Source organism: Stenella coeruleoalba (assembly GCF_951394435.1).
Source record: "Stenella coeruleoalba genome assembly, chromosome: 19".
Taxonomy (NCBI): Eukaryota; Metazoa; Chordata; class Mammalia; order Artiodactyla; family Delphinidae; genus Stenella; species Stenella coeruleoalba.
The window spans coordinates 16,907,072-16,928,416 of NC_137165.1; the positions used below are offsets into that span (position 1 = coordinate 16,907,072).

Genomic DNA, 21,345 nt, shown 5'->3' on the forward strand with positions numbered 1-21,345 from the left:
CAAACCCTGACATAAGCCAAGAACATCATGCTTGGTAGATGCTAGATTAGAGGTGAGATAGCAGCCTTGAAGCTCAGGCTCGTAACCTGAGCAGAATGCAAAGGAACCAGAAAAGGAAACAAATGGTTACGGAGCCCTAACCCTGGGCCAGCTACTCTGGGGGCCCTTGACTGGCGCCACTCATGATTCATCCAGCTTATGCTTCTCCAGTGCCCACTCTGTGCTGGTCAGTAGGTGTTGGGGATATTGGGTGATGGGGACAGCACGGTCCCTTACTCCCAAGGGCTTGTGATTTAGTAGGGAGACAGTCAGGAGATCTGGGTTCCTGCCTGGCTCTGCCACAGATTCACCTGAGACTCCAGATACCTTGGTTTCCATACCTGTCCAGAGAGGGAGGAATCAAAGAAGACAGTGGACACACAGGCAGCCGGCTGGTTATAAGCATGACATACTTCAGGGGGTCATGTAAAGGGAGGCCCCTTGCAGAGGTAAGCTGACAACAAGATAATGAGTACATAGGGACACTCTCCGGGGACTGCATTTGCGAGCGGTCCTCTTCATCAGGGTGGGAACATCTAAGAGAGTAAGCCAGGGCACCATCCTCAAATGAAGGGCAAGACACATCCTGGGATTCCACTGCCCATGCATCTAAAGCCCAACTGTCATATGTCTGATTGATTAAATAACTGAATAACTGCATTTTCTGAAGCAAAACCAACCAGGTGTTCTGAGGCCAAGCAGATGGGATTCTAGAGGAGTCCATGAATGCCAAGTAGTAGTACCCATCTCACAGGATTGGTGGAGGAGTTAAAGGAGTTAATACATGTATTTGCTGCAGGTATAGTCAGAATATGTGGAAGCAGTTACAGGGAATAGGGTTAGAGTGAGGCAAACTCCTAGTCATCCCTCAAAACCCTGCCCTGGTGTCCTCTCCCCTGTGAACCTTCCCTGAGCAATGCAGTTTCAGCTTCTTCAGGATGCCACCCCTCCAACACTGCATGTGCCACTCGATACAATAATTATCCATTCTTTTCTCTAAGCTTTGTACTTCCTGAACCAGGGACTCTGCATCTCTCCTCAAGCAGTATTAGTTTCCCTGAACTGAACTGGCTAAAGACTAAATGAAGAATGGCTTTGATATATTGCAACTCATCGCAGTCTACTTCTATTTTTCATTCATTCATTCACTCAACAGAGATCTTTGAGCTCTTCTTCATGTCTCTATTTGATTTTTTTCTATCTTAGGCAAATTCAATTGATTATAATTCTGCATTTAATTTGGAAAATGAGGGAAGGAAATGAATGGATTGTGACAGCAATGTGTTAGGATGATGAGATCAAGGGTGGGTTTTTTTCCCTCCATTTTTGACTCTTACCTAACATAGTTGTTATTTTACTTTTATAATGGAACAATTCATCCCATATAGGAATACTGTATTCGAGGCACTATAATAAATGGAATTATAAGAAAGGATAAAGAAGTTAAAATGCAATTTCTGTTATAAGAAAGGATTTTTTTCCCCTGTAGAAAATAACTCTACCTGCCATGCTCCCCTAGTTTACTCAGAGCTGAAGTGTGAGACATTAGTGACACCAACATCTGAGAGGTCTCTCTGTGCCAAGGGCTTTCCTTCCCTCCACAAACCTCAAGCTGAATGATTCAGGGACCTGTTGGGAAGACTACATGACCCAGCATCACTGGCCTTCTGTAACCTGGGCATTTTCCAGTGTGTTCCATATTGTCAATATTTCTCAGCTTCATGGACTTCTGCCATGAACTGGAAAATTGAGAGTCTGGACAGAAATTAACCAGAGCACTCCCTACTGAGGAAGAAAAAAAAAATCCCCCAGACTCTGAAAGTGAGACAACATGGTTTAGCTAAATAAAACCTGGCTCCACGATGACTCCTTTATTGGACCCACCACCCTGCTGGTGAGCCGCTGCCTTGGACCCTGGACCAGGAAGAGGTGCATTTACTGAGGATGCACCACACGGAGTGATGTAACAGCAGCATGAAGTCACTCATAGGCCAGGATTCCCAGTCATAAATTAGCTAACTGTACACCCAGCTGGGGACACTCCCTTTGGAAACAAAAAAAAAAGAGACTTCTATGCAAAAACGGCTCCCTGGATGCCATGGGTTGGGTATAAATACTTCTTAGCTGCAGTATAATCATAACTTTGCAGCGAGTTGAAGACTGAGGCTCTCTGGCCCCAGGGAATTCAGCATTGCTGGTTTAAAACCTCTCAGCCACCCTTGGTAAGGGAACTGGGCAGTTACAGACGGTTCCGAAGTTCTCAAGGTGAAGGTCCCCCCAAGTTTGCTTGTCAGTACCCTGCAGAGGCAGCACAGCCAGCTGCAAGGTGAGTTGTCTTCATTTCTGGGGAAGCTGCTGTTTTGAGAGGGTTTTGCTTCTTCCTATTTGGGAAGGCTCAGAAAACTGGGGGACTTTTCTGCCTACAGAGATAAATTGGTAGAAAATCTAAGAAACGCCAACATGAGGTTTGGCCATTTGAACAGGGCATCTTGTCCAGATTTTTTTTTTCTGCAAAATTTGCTGTAGTTGCTACGTTTCAAGGCAAAACTTTTTGGAGAGTGGGGAGTAATCTACTGAGAATTCTTTTTTATATCGATGATACTGTCCAGTCCTTATAACATTCACCTTTTCCCTCCCAAATAAATTTTGTTAAGATAACTGTTATTAAGCCCCTTTTATGGAAGAAGAAATGCATCTTTTAAATAACTTGACCCAGGTCATGTAACTAGTAAAGCTAGGATTTGAACCCAGATTTGGGAGGCCCTAAGATTCTTACATGGGCCACATCATCACCACACTGCCCCCCAACACAAAGCCTTTTTCCATGGAGGAGGCATGCTGGGGACAAGCCCAGACCAGTCCTGGGCCTGCACTTATGTCTTCTTTTTTGGTCTTTTTTTTTTTTTTTTAAAGGAGATGATCTCAAATATTGAGAATTAAGTGCATTTTTCCCCATAAATAATTATGCCTCCCCCATAATAAAAAAGGAGCAGATGACAGCATTGACAACAACTGCAAAATCTGAAAAGATTTAAGGCAGCTATGACTTGAATGCTTTCCCCAGTGACAGGTGCTAGTTAGATCCTGCAGGGACAGGCAGAGGTGCCCATATTTCAATGACCAGCAGGCTCCTTCCCACCTTGCCTCGGGTCAGCAATGAAGTTTGCCCAGTCAGGTCCCATTCAGAAGGTTCACAGGGTTTGTACTTTGTCCTCATGAAGCTACGTGTTTTTCCTTTAGGGAGTTATGTGGCTCTGTAGAATTAAAGTCCATAGGATCCCCACATGCCACACCGAAATAGGAGCAGAGGTTTCAAAGCCCTGAGGAAGTGGCTGTTCAAGACTTACATTAGCCTCTGTACTGATTCTTCAGCAAACTAACCACACTGAGAAGGCCCAGTTCTGTAAACTCTTCCTCAACCTCCCACCTCGGTCTCCTTCTCCTTCCTCAGCCCACGGAGAAGAGCCTCTGAGTTTAAATCCAGAGAGGTGACGTGCTTTGCAAAACCGCAGAGATGGCCTGTCCCTGGCAGTTTCTGTTCAAGGCCAAATCCTATAAGTTTGATTTGACTGAGGAAATGGATATCAACAACAATGTAGACAAAGCCCGTCAGCCTCCCTCCAGGTAAGCTTTTCCCTGCCGCCACTTCCTGCTGGTCTCCTCTGGGTTTCCATTCCCCGCTCTGCCAACTCAGAATTCCTCTCTGCTCCTGGCTTCTCACCAGAGGTCTGTTCTCGCCGGATGCTTCTTGGACGTCCCTATTGGAATTGGATGCGGCCACCGTTTATTGGGCACCTCACTGCACCTGACATTATGTGAAGAAGGAAGGGCCATGGCACAGTCCTGTGGGGAGAATATAGGAAGGGGATATGGAATACCTGACTTGAGAATGGAAGGCAGTAGAGCCCAGTGGTTAGGACCAAGGTGGCATCCTGGCCAACGTCCCTTTTTTTTTTTTTAAATATATATGTTTTTGATGTGGACCAGTTTTTAAAAAAAGTCTTTATTGAATTTGCTTATTGCGTCTGTTTTACGTTTTGGTTTTTTGGCCGTGAGGCATGTGGGATCTTAACTCCCCGACCAGGGATCAAACCTACACATTGGATCATTAGGGAAGTCCCTCAGCGTCCCTTCTGATTCACCAGTGCACATGCCTCACTGGTGGTTAGATATTCTGAACATCAACCTGGTGAAGGGTGCCAGGAATTTAGATAAACTGTACCCAAACCCTGTGCTGGGCCTCGCTCATTGGCTCTGGGCTATCTCTCGCTGGCTCTGTGACCTAGGGCAGGGGAACCTCTCTGAGCCTCAGATGTTCTCATCTGCAGTCTGGGGAACCAATGTAACCCATCTTGTAGCATTTTGAGGATGAAATGAGAGTGGGCACATAGAGCAATTAGCAGTGTGCCCACACAGAGCAGGTGCTCAATAAACGCAAGGTTTATTGTAACCAAACACTCACTTTGGGCCAGGGCCATCTAGGGCACGTCACAGGTTTTGCTGCTCAACTGACCTTCACTGGGGCTCTGTGAAGTACAAGTTATTGTCTCATTTTACAGTTAAGGAAACAGAAGCTTTAAGTGAGAGTGGTGTGACTTCCCCCAAAGTTACCTGACTGGTAATTACAGAGTTAGAATTTCTTCCACCCCCTTGCACTTTGTAGGAGAAGCAAGCCTGCAGTAGAACCGAGAGAATTACTTGGCCAGCCTGCCAATCAGTGGACAGGCTTCCAGAGCTAGGAGAGTTCATGGCCTTGGTCTCGAGGTTGAGGCTTACTCCAGTGGAAAGACAAGTCCACCTGTGATAACACCACAAGAAGAATCAAACCAAAGCCCCAGGCCACACAGGGCCACCACACAGCCTCCCAGCCCCACGGCCCCAGAGGAGCCTTTCCCCTGGACTACAGTGGGCAGGGCGCCCCTTGCAGGCGGGCAGCTGGGCAACCCAGAAGAGCAGCGCACGTAAGCGCATGGGCTCGGGGATAAGCAGGAGGCTTTACTACTTAATAGCCCTGGGAGTCGGCGCCCGATAAACGGTACTTGTTGCAGTCATCAGTGTTGTTATTGCTATTGGCAGTAGGACGAGGTTGAGCAACGCCAACATCAAACAGAGCGGCCTCTAGGAGCTTCACAGGAGTGAGCGGCTCCGTGTGGACTTGGAAGGGTGGGTAGAATGTGGGGAGGTGAAGAGAAGTAGCGAAGACGTTCCAGGAAGGGGGCAGGGTGGGCAAAGTCTCAGAGACAGAAGCAAGCATGACTGTGCTGGGGCCTGGGGTGGGGCTTGGGGGCTGGGATAGGAGAGGCCAGGCTGGAGCCCGGGGGGTTGAACGCAGAGCAGGGGATTTGGATTTTCTCTGCTTGGCCACGGGGAGCCATTGTAGATTCTTTAGCAAGATTGTCGAGGTATAGCGTGTGGGTTGAACTAGAGGAGAGAACGTTTGAAACCAGGCGGTCTGGGCTGTGGTGGCCAAGGTGGCCAAGAGACCAACAGATGAGAACGCAGGGTTGGATGGCCTCTAGATGCCCTCCCGGCACTGCAGACTCAAATGCTGCAGACTGACAGCAGTTTCATCGCTCCTCCTGGGGTCTCTGGAGGGCCTGAACCCCAGGAATCTGCTTTGACTCTTCTTGGTCATCCCTTCCTTCTCTTCACCTCATGACTGCAGCCCCGGCCGACTGGCCTCCCCCAACTGCAGCCCCCACACTGGTTCTGACCTCTCTCACCCCAACTTGACTTCTAGCAGGTCATGCTCCTGCTCTAGAGTCTGCAGTGGCTCTCCATTGCCCATCACTACACTGAGGCTTGACTGCAGGGTTCTGTACGATCACCCTTCCCAGACAGAAGGTTCATCCCACCTGCCCAGACCAGCCTTCCTCTGTTTCCCAGTGCCTGTACACGGCCCATTCCTCCTTTGATTCATCCAGACCCAATCCATCCCCTATCTTTCAAGACCATCCTGAATCCCCCTCCTCCCCTAACCCTTACAGGGTGGCCTACAGCCTTCAGCTTTGAATTCCAGACCCTTTACTAGCACTGTCTGTGCTTTGGGACCATTCAGGACACCTGAGCTGTAGGTTGACCTGAGGCAAACCAGCTGACTTACCCCAAATTTTTAAGCTGGGCTGGGCTGGCAGAAGTGCTCAAATCAGATATGAGAGGTGACTGAGAGAAAATATCACACGTCAATTTATTTAACAGTCCTCCCAGCAATCAGTGAGGAAGGAACTTTTGTTATCCTCCTACTGTAGCAATGAGGACCCTGAAGGCTAGAAGGTTTAAGTAATTTTTGAGATCTCAGTTAGCAAATGACAGAGCCAGGAGTCAAACCCGGGCAGCCTGACTGATGACCACTACACTGGCTGCCCTGCTTTTAGTCCTAGGCATGTTCCAGCCCATTAACAATGATTTGCTGAGTGCCACTCCTCTGGCACTGTGCTGGGGGTCATGGGGCTGTCGGTGAAGCCCTTCTATTATCAATTAAGTAAATAATAAATCGATCCACTTATTCATTGCATAAACAGCAGCTATAAAGAACAGATAATGTTTATAAAGTTCTTACTACTGTGTCAGTAATGAGGCAGGAACTGTTATTAGCTTTATTTTATAAGGTTGAGTGACTTACTTGAGGTCAACATCTGGAAAGTGGTAGAGCTGAGGTTTGAACCAAGTCTAAACTCATAACCTCTACACTCTATGGACTCTCTCTGAGGGCCTGCTGTGTGCTGGGCTGAGAAAGGTACAGAGAAAAGAGATCCAGGTCCCCCTGTCAGGGAGGGAAATGATACCTTCCTCACTGGTTTGGGGAGGAATACACAAAAATTGGGAGTGAGGTTGGGGTGGTACAGAGAGGTAGACAGGAGTTTACAGGAGAATTTGGAGGCACTGGGATCTATTCTGGGGATGCTGCAGGGGGCCTGGCCTGGCTGTAGTGTGTGTAGGGGGGGAGCAGGGGTGGGGAGAGGGCTTTAGAGAGGAGGTAGGCCCAGCTGGACTGCACCCACAGTGGGATGGGGTTGGGGGGGGAGGATATTACTGGAAGAGGAAGCAGCAGCACAAAGGGGATTTTATCCTGAAAGCAGTGGGAGCCAATTAATATGTTTTGATCTTGAAAAGTAATTTAAAAATCCATTCAGGTGTAATAAGACCAAGAACTTTATATGGGAGTAATTGTTCCATATTTTGTGTAAACAAATGATTAGGGAGTGAACATGGGGCATGTGTCTGTGTTTTACAGACAAAGGGAAATGTTGGGAACAGCTAGGTGAAGGTAAATGGAATTTGGGACAAAGTCAAGCTGGGTTGCAGTTGGCTCAGAATAAATATGTACCCTCTTTCATTCCACGTTAATTTGGGTTTAGGATTAAATATGCTGGAGTATGTGCAGGAGGGCTCCTTGTACTCTGGGGTCAGGGCTGCTGCCCTGTGCCCGTCTGGACCCTAGGAGTTACCCTGCTCCCAGTGTAAGAAGCAACGTACAGATGGAGCAAGGTCAGTGGCCCTATGCCTTCCAAGTAATACGGACCAGGAGCCTGAAGGGACCTGAGGAGGCTCCTGGTCCAACTGCCCAGCCACCCGGTCTCCCACTGAAAGTCACCCCCCAGCTGCGACCTTTCTTGGGGCTTCTTTCCTGGAATTGCACTGAACATGCAGGAAAGAAATATCACTTCCTAGGGCATCCCTGTCAGGTGAGAGAGCTTGGGCTGTGGCCCTGGGGCTGCTGTGTGGTCTCAAGCAAGATCCTTGACTTCTCTGGACCTCTGTCTGGGTCCTTCTCGGTCAAGTGGGGATAACAATATCGAAGTGCCTTCTCGACTGGAGTTAGTAAGGGGTAGATGAAATGACAGGAGAGCTTGCTTCATAAACCATAAAGCACTGTACAGTAGGAGTTATTATTATGAATATTACTGTTTTTTCATGGGGAATAACAAACCCAAGGCCGGCCATACCTGCCCCGGGGTCTCAGCCCAGAGAAAGTCCAGTGGCATCCAGAAGACAGACTTCGCTGCGGACGCCAGCTGGAGCGGAGGCGCGGGACGCGGCGGCCGCCTGCGGAGCGGACACTCTGGCCGGGGTCCAGCCTCGGGGTGAAGCCGAGTTGGGCCGCTTCTCCGGCTCGCTCCGCCCCGGGGAGGGGGCTGCTTGGTCCGGCGGCGATAAAGGGGCCGCGCGGCAGGGCGCAGGGCGCTCTCCGAGCTGCGCCCACGCCGGGGCCATGCGCGAGGGGCTGGGCGCGGCGTGCGAGGCTGCCCGGCCCCGACTCTGCCGGCTCCTTCGCAGGATCCTCCGGCCGCAGCCAGCCTGCGGCCCCCGCCGAGCCAGGTACTGCGCCGGGCCGGGATCCGCCCTGGGAGGGAGGCGGGCGGCACCGCGCGGGGCCCCGGCTCGAACCCCGGCGCGCACTGCCCCTCTCTGAGCCTCGGGTTTCCGGGGGAAATATGAGGATTGGAATGTTCTCTCTGTAGGATTCCGATGAGGATTTACTTAAAGGGTTTTCCTGGTTTAGAACGCTTAAGGGGTTGCAACTCAGTAGCCACAAAGACCCAGAGAAGCCCCACATGCACCTCTCAGAGGCGTCTGTACGGGCTGGAGTAGGAACTGTGGCTGTTTCAGCACTTGGGAGCTTTCTGGATTTTTCAGCCCTGGGGCTGCAACACCCTTTAGGATAGATAGGTTTAAGAGAGCAAAGAGGTTCTTGATTTACAGATAAGATCCATTTTCCAGAGCGCCTCCTTGCCCCCGACCCGCGGCGTATGGAGAGGTGGGAGCATGTGGCGGAGTGCGAACAGCAGGGGAATCAGTCCCCAAACGAGCCACGGACTGCAGCTCTGACCTCAGCGTCCTCTCCCTCAAGCGCTTGTGGACAGTGCTGGGTCTCAGCAAGAGCCACGCTCCAGCTCTCCTTTTGATGGCAGGTCCTTAAGGGTCCCTGTTGCCGTGAAGGACCAAGCAGGACCAAGCACAACTGTGGGTTTAGCCAAAATGCACGTGTCTGGATGGATGATGTCATAATTTGGCAATGCAATCATTTGGCCAGAACCTTAATATGCTCACTGGGCTTCTGGGCACCCTATCTTCCAGCAGCTAACCCAAAGAAATCAGTAGGGGAGAGAGGACTGTGTGCATAGCTTTGCGTTCATTTTTTCAAATTGAAAAAAATTTTCCAATTATGAAAGGAATTCATGGTCACTGAAAAAAAGTTGGAAAATGCAGACAAAGATAAAGAAAATTCAAATCATCTGTGATCTTATCAATTAATGCTAGTCACTGTTAATATCTGCTAGCATTTCCCCCAGGTGTTTTCCTATGCTTTTGAACACACACACACACACACACACACACACACACGCACGCATGCACGGAGCCGGCATCAGACCATGTATACGGTTTGAGGCATTATTTATAATAGTGGAGAAACTGGACACAATCTAAATATCCAGCCCTAAGCGGTGGGGTCAGGCTCACTATGGCCCATCTGTAGAGTGGATTTTTAGGTAGCTTTTTAATATCTGGGAGCAATAGTTACGCTAAGTGAACAAAGACATTGTTTCTCAATCTAAAAGTTACTGTGGACTGGTAAGCTTCTCAGATTCTCCAGTTCTATGGCCAGAAGCAAATGAGAGGAAACATGAATAAGAATGGTGGGGCTTGGGGGTGAAGGGTGATGGTAAAAGATTGAGAAGGGCAGTAAAGCATTGCCTCCCTGAGGACCCCAGCCTCAAAGCATCTTCCCCCTTAGGCAGCCCCATGATGACTGCTCAGCCATGGCTTACCTGCTCTGAAGGTCCAGATGACCCTATGTTGGCTTTTCTCTGGTGGGGCACACCAGACCAGACCAGAGGGGTGATGACGGCCAGTCACATGGAGGGGGCTTCACAGGGCCGCTGAATCACTTGATTCAGATAGAAGCTGCTTTCTGATACATAGTTACTTTCTCTTAAAGAGACACTATCTCTTTATAGTTATATAATGCAACTATATAACGTATGTAGTTAATTATATAATACGAATATAAATGGTCATTACTTTTTCCAATAACAAAAGCAACACACGCTTATTTGTTATTTTCCGACATCACAGGTGTGTGTGAGGTGGAAAATGAGCGACCTTTGTAGGACTCTCTAACTGCCTTTCCCTTTGGATGTGTACATACCCCAGAAAACACTGCAAAGAACATGGGACCCAAGAAGCTTTCTTACTGAGATGCCCCAGGAGGAGGCATGTGTGGGGTGTGACTCTTGGATGGATGTTCACGTGTCTTCTGTTCTCTGTAGCATTTACTGGGAGAGCGAACCTGAAATCCCAAACCAGAACCAATGGTTTCTGAATGACTTCAGACTATTAGGGCTTCTTCTTCTTCAAAGGATAGGCTGGATTCTTTTAATCTGTTGTTGTCAAACAAATAGACCAATATGTTTTTAAAAAGCGTTCTTCTCTTCCAGAAATACTGAGATATTTAGACATGATGTGAGGTCTCAGACTTGCTTTAAAATGAGAGTGGGGGCTGGGAGAGTAACGTTGAAATAAAAGTGACCGTGGGTTGATAATTGTTCGATTGGGTTGAATCTGGGTGAAAGGCTCATGGGGGTTTATTACACCCTTGTCTCTAATTGTGTATGTTTAACATTTTCCATAATAAAAATTTAGAATAAATAGACAAACCAAGATAAATCAAGTGCTTTAAATAAAAAAGTGTTAAGTCCCAAAGAGGGAGTGGCTGGTGGACAGTACTGCTGGCCTGGGAGGACAGGGTTGAAGGAGCCATTCTCTGCCAGCTTAGCCCTATACCATGTTTGTGCTCGGCTTTGGAAGGGGGCATCTTCGCAGAGCTTCTGTGGGTCACCCTTTGGGCCATTCACTTTGGTTCAGCTCCCCTCCTGACTCTTTGGCTTTGTAGGGGGCAGGCAAGGGAAGAAAAGGAGGAGGGAGGGTGGTGATGGTGCAGAGACTGGATGGGCCAGCTGCCTCCCTCACCACATTGACTGGAAACGCTGACGTTCACTCCCACCCTCTAGACCTCACCCCCCCCCGCCCCAATGAGGGGCTGGCAGAGGGAACTCTAAGATCCGTCTCTGCCTTCAGATACTCCATCTCATGATAGCTGTTTCCTTTTGCAGTCCAGTGACACAGGATGACCCCAAATGTCACAACCTTGGCAAGCACCGGAATGAGTCTCCCCAGCCCCTCACGGGGACAGCAAAGGTCAGTGAGTCACTCGGGTGTGGGAAGCCCCTTCCCCGCTCGCCCAGGCACAGCAGCCTGGTGGAAGCTGAGGTCTGGGGCAGTGAGTAGAGACCCGGGGACACAGGTGGGGACGAGGAAGAGCTTTGGGAGAGCGGGATGAACCATGGTGACCGGGAGTGGTGGCCCCCGAGGTGTGCAGGCACCTGGGTGACTTGCCTGTGTGGGTTGGCAGGCCTGGGAGAGGGCAGACCACTCATGGGGCCAGAGTGAGATGCTCAGAAATAATCCTGAACTCAGCAGCTGAGCCTCCAGCCCCAGCCCCAGCCCCCGCCCCTAGCCCACTGGTTCCACCTTCCCTAAGTGCTTTGGCCCTCAGTGTTCCAGAGAGGTGGGCAGAGAACTGGCTTTCATATTCCTAAATGCCTTCAGGGAAGGCAGTGATACATTCTCCCTGTCCTGATTTCTGTTCTCAGGAGCAGCGGCTGTGACAGTAAACTCTGTCACGTCTAACCTTAGTCCCTCCTGTTGCAGTGCCCCCGAGGGAGCATTTGGCAGGCTCTTGGATGAGGAGAGAAGCCTGGCCAGTGGCCCAGGCACCTGGAGCTCTTAGCAGTCGCTGGCCCAGGTGGCCAGGCTGCCGGAAAGGGAGGAGGGACGTGGACCGACACTGGGACCTGTGTACCCACCCACAGCTCCGCAGCCACCCAGAGCCCAAGCAGGGCCTAGGGCCTGGGAAAGACCCATGGAGTCCTGGGGTTGGAGGCATTTGGAAATCCCTGTTGTTTTGCTCCCTCTTAGCAGTCTCCAGAATCCCTGGTCAAGCCGGCTGCACCCCCATCGGCCCACCCACGGCACCTGAGGATCAAAAACTGGTGCAGCGGGATGACTTTCCAAGACACACTTCACCACAAGGCCAAAGGGGTGAGAAGTCTGGGGCTTCTGGGAGAACCACTTTTGTCCCAAGTCAACGAAGCCATCAAGGCCCTTAATGGATCAAACAGATGTCCCCTTGGGCAAACCAGACACGCATCAGCTTGGGCAAAGGGTACCGGGAACAGAGATGCTTGTTTCTCACAAATTACAGTGGGAAATATATGATGTTAACTCCCTGTTAACTCCCCGATGGGTGATGGATAATCCAGAAGGTGAGATAAGCAATTACAGGAAGAAATGATTTCTTTCTCAGAGAGACAGATTTCAGCATTGTATTAGGGAGAATTTTCTACCAGAACTGTCCAAAGCTGGACTGAACTATCCAGCCCAGTCCCGTAGTGAGCTCCCTATCACTAGAAGGATTCAAGTGCTATTTGATAAGGAGGTGGGAAAGGGGTTCAAGCCTCCAGTGAGTAGTTGGACTATTTATTATCTCCTAAGTTTCTTATTCTAACTTTAGAATGTATTCTGTGATTGTAAAGTGGGAAAGAATTGAAAATTTCAAAGCCATGAAAGCAGGGTCATTTCCCACACCTTCCAGAAATGACCGCTGTTAACCTTTGGGTATATTTTCTTTCAGTAATTTTTCTGTGCCATCCCCTGGCTTTGGGATTTGCACCTTCTCAATTCATTTTGGGTGAACAGCAATAGTTTGTCCCCAGGAGTCATATCAGCCTCTTTAAATGAGAAGGTAGTCGAGATCTTCCCAGGGATCGAGCTGTTGACTTTGGGTCTGGGGCTGGCTTGGGGGCAGGGCCAGAGACTGAGCCCAGGGTGGTGGCAGCAGCCCAGCCCATAGCCACTGGGGTTCAGCCAGTAGAGGAGAGGAGATATGAGTCAGGGGAAAGCCTGGTAGACCCCAAGGAGGAGGTGCCACAGAGGTGGAGAGGGGTGGCAGGGAACTGGAGCAGCCAGAGTGGAAGGAGGTGGCCGGAACAGCTGGCCCTGGAGGAGGATGGCCATCAACGCCTGTGCTGAGGGGCCAGGCAGCCAGCCTCACCGTCACCTCTCTCTTTCCAGGATCTCGCTTGCAAGTCCAGGTCTTGCCTGGGAGCCATCATGAACCCCAAAAGTTTGACCATAGGACCCAGGGACAAGCCTACCCTCCCAGACGAGCTTCTACCTCAAGCTATTGAATTTGTCAACCAGTATTACGGCTCCTTCAAAGAGTAAGTCTCGCTTCCTGCAGCATCGCTGCCTCCCCCTCCCCTGAGCTCTCCTGTCTCCTGCCCTTTCCCTCGGACCCCAGACCCCTTTCCTTCCCAGGTTTGCAATGGACCGAGGGCTAAAACATAGTTTTTCAGGGGAAAGACCCTGGACACGTTCTCAAAACCATAAGACAAAGAGGCATGGCAGTAATGGTTGAAAGTGTGGGTTGGGTATCTAAACGGTTGAGTTTGAATCCTTCTCCACCAGTAACTGGTCCTGTATCCTTGGGAAATCTATTTACCCTCCATGTGCCTCAACTTCCTCACAGGTCAAAGCAGGGTCGTGATAAAACCTGTCTCATAAGATTGTTGCGAGGATTAAATAAGTTTGGAACAGCGTCCTGGCACAAAGTAATGAGTTGATATACAAAACCTTTTACTATGAAATGTTTGAGATAGAAAGGACCTCAGAGACCACCTAGCCAAGCCCTCCACCTGCAAGTGTGAGCCGGGAAGCCCAGCGACAGCTAGAGTTCAGTCCCAGCTAGAATTTAGGCCACCTGACTTGGAGAGAGCTCTTTGCACTGCACTCTGTGGGGATCTATATTGCTGAGTTTCATAAAATATATGGCTATTAATTTAGGTCCTTTTATATCTTTAAAATAAAAATGCACAAAGGGATTGTAAGGCAGAATGGCCAAGGGAATGGATTTGCTGTTTTATGGGCTGCGAGGGGAGTGTGGCTTTCATGGTGCAGCCCCACGTGGCACTTTACTGCACGAAGTGAGCCACAGAAGTAACCTGGGACACCCCCTCCCCATGGCAGAAAGAGTGGCTCCTGGTGATGCCACGTCCCCTCTGCTCTGACCTGCAGTGTCTGAGCTGGAAGGGGCCTTGAGTCTATGAAAGAGACCCTTAACTTCTGGGGCTGTGATCCACTACCCTGGCTGCACAGTGGTCGCCGTTAAGGACTTTGCAAAATACTGGTGCCAGGGTCCCCTGGGCTGGGGGCATCAGCTTCTCGGGAAGTGTGGAGGGAGCGGATACCCATGTTCTTTAAAAGCGCCCAAGGCAATTCTAAGGTACAGCAGGACCGAGAACCCCGTCAGGGGTTTGCTGCTCTGTGTGCTGTATAAATAGAACCTCTGCAGAAGTGCTTTGTCACTAGGAGGTCCAAGGTCCTTAAGCTTTCAACTCAGTTGTTGACTTATGAGCTTTTCAGGGTCAAGGAATTTTCTTAATGGGCTTCACTGGACCACTGTATTGAAGCTGACATTTACTGAGCGCTAGGTATGTTCTGGGCTCTGCCTTATGTAAGGCTCACCATGACTCTATGGGACTGGTACCATTATTATCCTCCCCACACTGTACAGATAAGGAAACCAAAGCCTGTGGAGGAGATGTAACTTGCTCAAAGTCACACGTTCTGAAGTTCCAGAGCTGGGATTTGAGCCCAAGCAGTTTGGGCCAGAGCCCCTGCTTTAAACCTCAATGTTCTAGCATCCAGCTCTTTGACTTTGAAGGTTCTGACTCCATGCTGGACCTGGGGGTTCCTGCTGCTGTATGGAAGGGAGTTGGGTGGGTGTTATAGCCCCAGGAAGCTACAGGGCTGCTCTTGCTGGCTGTTGAAAACCCATTTACTTTCCACAGAGGGAAAAAGTTCCACTTTTCACAATCACAAATCCATGGCTTGGACCCCCCAAGAGGTCCTGGGGGTGTGAGTGACAGGTGGCAGCCCATCCCTACAATTACACTAGCAGCCAAAGGCATGGACAGCTGGGCCGGTTCCGTCTTTCGTGAGTGAAGGATTGTATAGTTAGAAATTGTAACTTGCCGAATGTTCTGTCCAAAGTCAGTGCACTGATGCCAAAAGCCACTCCCTCTTTTCCGAACTAACAGGCATCATAGCATTTTAGTGCCTCCGAAATGTGACCATTGGAAAACAGTGGTAAAATGTAAAACGTTAAAGGAATTGAGTGAGAACATAAAATGATCTTTTCTTACATAGTCCCACGTTAACACTACCAAGTATGTTGGAAGCATCTGCGTTCTGGTGGTCGCTACTGTTTTCATGCTCAGATGCAGAGCAGGGAATGTTGCTAGAAGCTTTGTTTGGGGAAGGAGGGCTGCCGGTGGGGCAGCCTCAACCTCACCCAGCAGGTCTTTATGCCAGGAGTGTCCTTGAAGATAAATAGCACCGAGTGTTTTGTCTTTGAGCTTTTTTCTTTAATCAGGGAAGAGCTGTCAAGACACTTTTCATCCACAGAAAGGCCATTTTGTCTTGAGTTGTCCAATCTCCTTAATCAGGAGTTCATTCCTTAAATAGTTTTGTTTGTTGCAACTTGAAATGTCTTTGGTGCCCATTGGAAATCTCAAGGTTGCTCTGTGTGTGTGTGTGTGTGTGTGTGTGTGTGTGTGTTTCAAAACCTTCCTGGCTGCGGGATATTTTTGAAGCTGGGAGGGGAGGGGAGAAGCCAGTTTGGAAATCTCACAAGGGACAGCTGGCCGAGCGGCGCGGGGGTTGAGAAAGCTCGCTGTAGACAGCCTGTGACGCTGGACCACACTGTGGAGGGCTCCTCCTTGAGCGGCCCTGGGGCCCTGCAGGCTGAGTCCTGAGGGCAGGTCCCGGTCTGGGCCTGACCAGGGAAGCGTGGGCAGTCCCTGCACATCTCTGGGCTTGCAATCCCTCCCACCCAGTGTGGAAGGTAGAAGGTTAAGAGCCTGGGCTTGGCATCAGGGCAACCTGAGTCTGAGTCCTGAGTTTCCACTTTACCACACTTCTGTTCCTGGGCCAGTACTTAAGCTTCCAGATACACCGACTATAAAAAGGACACAAAAATGCCTCCCTCACAGTCTCAGTGGGACCCTGACTGTGGGTGGCTTCGCCCAGTGCCTGGCTCACAATGAGTGCTCAGTACACAGGATCTGCTGTGGGAGGGACTGATTCATCTCTTAACCAGGGGAAGGTGGACGGGTGCTCCCCTGGCTGAGAGGCAAGATGGGGCTGCGGCTTGCTGGCTGCCGCTCCGGCTCTCGCAAGTGTCTTGAGAAGCGCTGCACTCCGTGCTGAGATGAATATGATTCGAGAAAACGCTCCTAGAAACAACAAGGGTGCTGGTGGGATCAGGACCAGCTGTGTAACGTGCAGGACCCAGTGTGGAAATAAAAACGTGGCTTCCTGTTCACAGATGATTAAGAATTCAAGACAGCAGAGCATTATACCCAGCATGGAGCCCTTCTGAGCTCAAGGCCCTGGTCACGTGCCCATGAAGCTGGCTCTGGAGGGGACGGTCTCCCTGAGAGACATCTTGCCCTCCTGGTGTCCTAGTTCAGTTCCTGCTTCTGTGGATTGAATCGGTCTCCATTTAAGGTCATCTCATTGTTGATCTTCCTGATGCCTTCCTGTCCCCCAGGGCAAAAATAGAGGAACATCTGGCCAGGGTGGAAGCGGTAACAAAGGAGATAGAAACAACAGGAACCTACCAGCTGACGGGAGATGAGCTCATCTTCGCCACCAAGCAGGCCTGGCGCAACGCCCCCCGCTGCATTGGGAGGATCCAGTGGTCCAACCTGCAGGTGGACTCCCTTAGCAGGAGAGGAAGCTGGGAGCCCGGCGGGCCCTGAGCAGGGGCTCCCAGCAGCCCGCCGAGCTGTCCCCGGGGCTCCCTGCGTTCTCTCTCCCCGGCCCTGGGGCTCACAGCCACCCACCCCCACCGCCCCAGAGTCTAGAATCCGATCTCAGCACCAGGATTTCTAGCCGATCTTTCTCTCTTGCGTTAAATTTCAGAGACTAAACGCCAACGTGAAACCAAACGACCTTGCTATTATAACTGCTGAGGCCCTGGTTGTTTACCTTGACTGAATTCTTGGCTTTTAGAAAACATTTCCTTTATCCTAGCCTCCTAAGCTGTCTTTACGTTTTATTGCTGGATAATAGTGAAAGTACTTGGACAGATAAAGAGATAAGAAATGCCAATGCAACCAGCTCTGGCTGTAATAAAATGTTCTGGAGGCCATGTGTAACATGTATAAAGCAACTAGGCTGTGGGAATCCTGACTCATGGTGCTTGAGAATCAGGTTTTCTTGGGGGTTGGGTTTTGATACGGTCTTCCAAGTGAGGGCTCCTGGGCTCCCCTAGGAGAGCAGAGGAAGGATGAAGGGGCAGAGAGGAGGATGCACTCTTCAGCGAGGCGTTCGGGTCGTGAGGTTTGGGGCCACTCCCTCAGTCCCCGTGGCTTAGCTTTTAAGATCAGCTCCAAGGCCTCTGTCCTCACGGTCCTTGACGGGCATGGTCTGGGTGGGCTGTGTGCACGCAGGTCTTCGACGCGCGGAGCTGTTCCACGGCCCAGGAGATGTTCGAGCACATCTGCAGACACCTGCGTTATGCCACCAACAACGGCAACATCAGGTGGGTGTGCTTTTCCCGAGGCTACGAGGCTATGCTGGGGCCCGCCCTGTCCCCAAGTCTTAGCCAAGAGATGCAGATGAGTTTAGGGGAGGCATCTGGGCTCCAGGAGAGACTAGGGAGAAAGAAAGGAGAAAGACTCGGCTTCTTCAGGGAGCCCTCGCAGTGAGCGGGCCTCCGTGAGCTTAGTGCCTCATCAGTGGCCCATTTCCTTGGTTTCTTTCTGACTTGTAGCCGTTTGGAGGTGATGGGGGGGATCCTTAAGAAGCAACTTCTCCACTCTTCGAGGTTAAGGCTCCCCACTTTAGAGGAGATGAGAAGTTGTTTTTGCAGCCAGTGTGGTGATTTTCTTAGAGGTGGGGGAGTGGCTGCCCATCAGAACCACTCCTGCCTTACCTTCCCCTTCCCCTAGCCAAGGAGGTCAAGGTCAACTCATTTGGTCCTTCATTCATTTTTCCTTTCAGCAAACACTCAGTGCCCACCTGATGAGGACCCAACACAGGGCTAGGCATGGGGGTGGGAAGTGACTAGGACCCTAAGACGAGGGTCCAGCTCACTATGAACCTATGCCTTGCACTAGACAAGTGTCCAACTAACTCAATTGCAAAGAGAACTATGGTGCAGCTAGGGAAAGGGTTGGGCAGCTAACCGTGCCCGAGGGGTGGGGAGGGTTCCCTGGAGGACGTGGTCCCCGGGCTGGTCTGGGAGGTAGGAGCTGCAGGAAGAAGAAGGAAGGAGAGGGTATGTCAGGAAGTGGACGGGTTACACAGAGGCCAGCGAGAGCTTGGCATGTCTCAGAGCTGCAGGGGTTTGGTTCAGTTAGCTCGGGTGCAGAGGGCTGGGGAGTGGGAAGATAGGAGGGGACAGGGGACCTGTTGGGGATGGCTGGAAGCGCACACTGAAGCTGGGTGGTAAACAGCACTGTCCTCACCTTGGGGAAGGTCGGCCATCACCGTGTTCCCCCAGCGGAGCGACGGGAAACATGACTTCCGGGTCTGGAACGCCCAGCTCATCCGGTATGCCGGCTACCAGATGCCTGATGGTACCATCAGAGGGGACCCTGCCAGCGTGGAGCTCACCCAGGTACTAGATCCGGCTCCGGTGGGTGACAGTGGAGCCCAGAGGGGTCAAGGGACTTGGATCTCCAGACTCACTTGGCCTGTCTTGTTTTCAGCTGTGCATCGACCTGGGCTGGAAGCCCAAGTACGGCCGCTTCGATGTGGTGCCTCTGGTCCTGCAGGCTGATGGCCGTGACCCTGAGCTCTTCGAAATCCCTCCCGACCTTGTGTTTGAGGTGCCCATGGAACATCCCAAGTAAGCAGGCTGTGGGTGCCGGGGGTGTGTGTTCACATGCATGCCCCCTCCTTTCCTAAGTGAGACCTCAGACCTCAGGATCCTCCCTGCACCTCCCCCAAAGCCCGGCCAGCAGCAGGTGATACCCAGAAGGGCCAACTTTCAAGGCCTGCCTTGTCGCCCTTGTACAGCAACTCTGCACTTGCATGTCAGGCCTCAGACTTATAATGAGATGCTGATGGTGACAGGAAAGCAATGGCTTAGACAGACCAGGCTCTAGCAGCTTGGAAAGAAGTGACCTCAGGAAAGGAATCCTTGAAAGGCTCTGAGATTCTCACACTGTGCAGCCCAGGCCTCTTTGACCTTCCTGCCAACTCTCTTAGCCATCCCTCTCCTGACTGATGACAGTACTTCAAGAGCTCATCTGGTTCAGCCCCTCCTCCAGGCAGCTCTAATAATTACAAAAATACCTGCATACATTGACACTCACTATGTAGCAGGCATTAGGCTGGGCTCTTCTTTTTGTCCCTTGAATATACTGAACTTACTCCTACCTCAGGGCCTTTGCACTTGCCCTTCCCTCTGCCTGACATGCCCTCTCTCCAGAATTTTGCAGACTTCATTTCTTCTTGTCAATGAGGTATTTCCCGAATGTTACCCATTCTGAGAAGCCTCTTCTGAACACCCAGTCTAGAGTAGGCACCCTCACCCTCCATCTGACACATCACCTTGTCTTTATTTTCCTATTTATTTATTTGTTTACCTACTTATAGTCTGTAAGGTCCTTGAGAATTAGGGATCTTGTCTTTCTTGTTCGGCAATATATCCCCAACACGTAGCAGGGCGCCTGGCTCATAGTAAGTGCTCAATTATAAATATTTCTGGAATGAATGAATATACAAATAAAGGATACTGTTATTTTCACAATAATCCCATGAGTTTGATGCTCTTATCTCTATTTTGTTGGTGGGGATGCTAGGGCTCAGAGAGGCTAAATAATATCCCAAGATTACACAGCTAGTAACCAGTAAGGCAGAACTTGAACCCAGGCTTTCTGCACTGGAATCCTTACGTGCTGTGTTATGTTGGGTTCTCAGCATTTAGCACAGGGCCTGTCATATACTTGATGCTTAATATGTTTGCGTGAATGAACTCGTGATTGAATGTATAATTAGCAAATGACACGTGGTGCGTCAATTCACCTCTCCAGGTGGGATGAACTTAGAGATCAGCACTTGGAAAGGAGTTTTCTTGGTGCACTCTTTCTCTGAAGCTTTTTTTGGGGGGGGATGAGTGTGGGCCAAAGTGAAGGCCCCATTGCCACCAGCTCTACCTCCCTACCAGGTATGAGTGGTTCCGGGAGCTGGAGCTGAAGTGGTATGCCCTGCCGGCCGTAGCCAACATGCTGCTTGAGGTGGGTGGCCTTGAGTTCCCAGGGTGCCCCTTCAACGGCTGGTATATGGGCACAGAGATCGGAGTCCGGGACTTCTGTGACGTCCAGCGCTACAACATCCTGGAGGTAACGAAGACCGTCCAGCTGGGCCGGCTGGAGGTGCGGGCCTGCAGCTGGGATCCAAGAGACTGACTCACCCCCATTTCTCTGCCTTTGCAGGAAGTGGGCAGGAGAATGGGCCTGGAAACACACAAGGTGGCCTCACTCTGGAAGGACCGGGCTGTCATTGAGATCAATGTCGCTGTGCTCCACAGTTTCCAGGCATGTCTGGTGTTTGCGGGTCTGAAGGCTTTCTGGTTAGAAGGTCGTCTGGTCCAGCCGCCCATGTCATGCTTGATTTTCCCCTTACGGCACTGCTCATTTATTCACGCATCCAACAATGTTGAACACCCTGTTTGTGCCAGGCACAGTGCTAGGTGCTGGGGATAGAGAGACAAGCCCTCTCAAGTCTGCTAGTGTAAACTTGAATGCTTCTAGCAACAGGCAACTCCTTACCTCCCAAGGCTGGTCAATCCCTGCTCTTGAGCACTGAATCCTGTCCTCTCTCAATTTTCAAGGACTTTACTCCTGAAAATCCTCCCCACCCTCTGCCCCGTAACATTGATACCTTCTTATCCACTGGATCATTCCCATCAATGATCAGTAAGCTGTAATGATTCCCATCTCAAAGAGATAAATGGCTAGCTAACCAAATACTCCCCCTACCCAGCTACTACCTTGTTTCTCTGCCTCCTTTTTACGGCAAAACCATTGAAAGACCTCGTTACACGTCCTCATCCCCCAGCCGCTCCAGTCAGGCTTTTATCCTCCACACCTCTGCCAGTGGAATTCTGGCTGTTGTTCAAACTCACCAAGATGCTTCCCCACTAAGGGCCTTTGCACTTGCTTTTTC

General features: G+C 50.6%; 1 protein-coding gene across 2 annotated transcripts in view; it reads left to right on the forward strand.

The window, feature by feature from the left end:
* The first annotated feature begins 367 nt into the window (after window positions 1-367).
* The window catches only part of NOS2 (nitric oxide synthase 2), a 39,439-nt gene continuing 18,461 nt past the window's right edge, over window positions 368-21,345 (forward strand). The window contains exons 1-10 of one of the 2 annotated variants that reach the window (XM_079903769.1): window positions 368-3,663; window positions 11,154-11,238; window positions 12,019-12,141; window positions 13,174-13,322; window positions 16,715-16,877; window positions 17,619-17,710; window positions 18,649-18,790; window positions 18,882-19,021; window positions 20,345-20,519; window positions 20,613-20,714. In XM_079903769.1, coding sequence (XP_079759895.1) covers window positions 3,554-3,663; window positions 11,154-11,238; window positions 12,019-12,141; window positions 13,174-13,322; window positions 16,715-16,877; window positions 17,619-17,710; window positions 18,649-18,790; window positions 18,882-19,021; window positions 20,345-20,519; window positions 20,613-20,714 — 1,281 coding nt within the window. In that variant the 5' untranslated portion in view covers window positions 368-3,553. Of the gene's footprint in view, window positions 3,664-8,243; window positions 8,359-11,153; window positions 11,239-12,018; window positions 12,142-13,173; window positions 13,323-16,714; window positions 16,878-17,618; window positions 17,711-18,648; window positions 18,791-18,881; window positions 19,022-20,344; window positions 20,520-20,612; window positions 20,715-21,345 lie in introns of those variants that run through there. The other variant, XM_079903768.1, reaches the window with a different exon arrangement.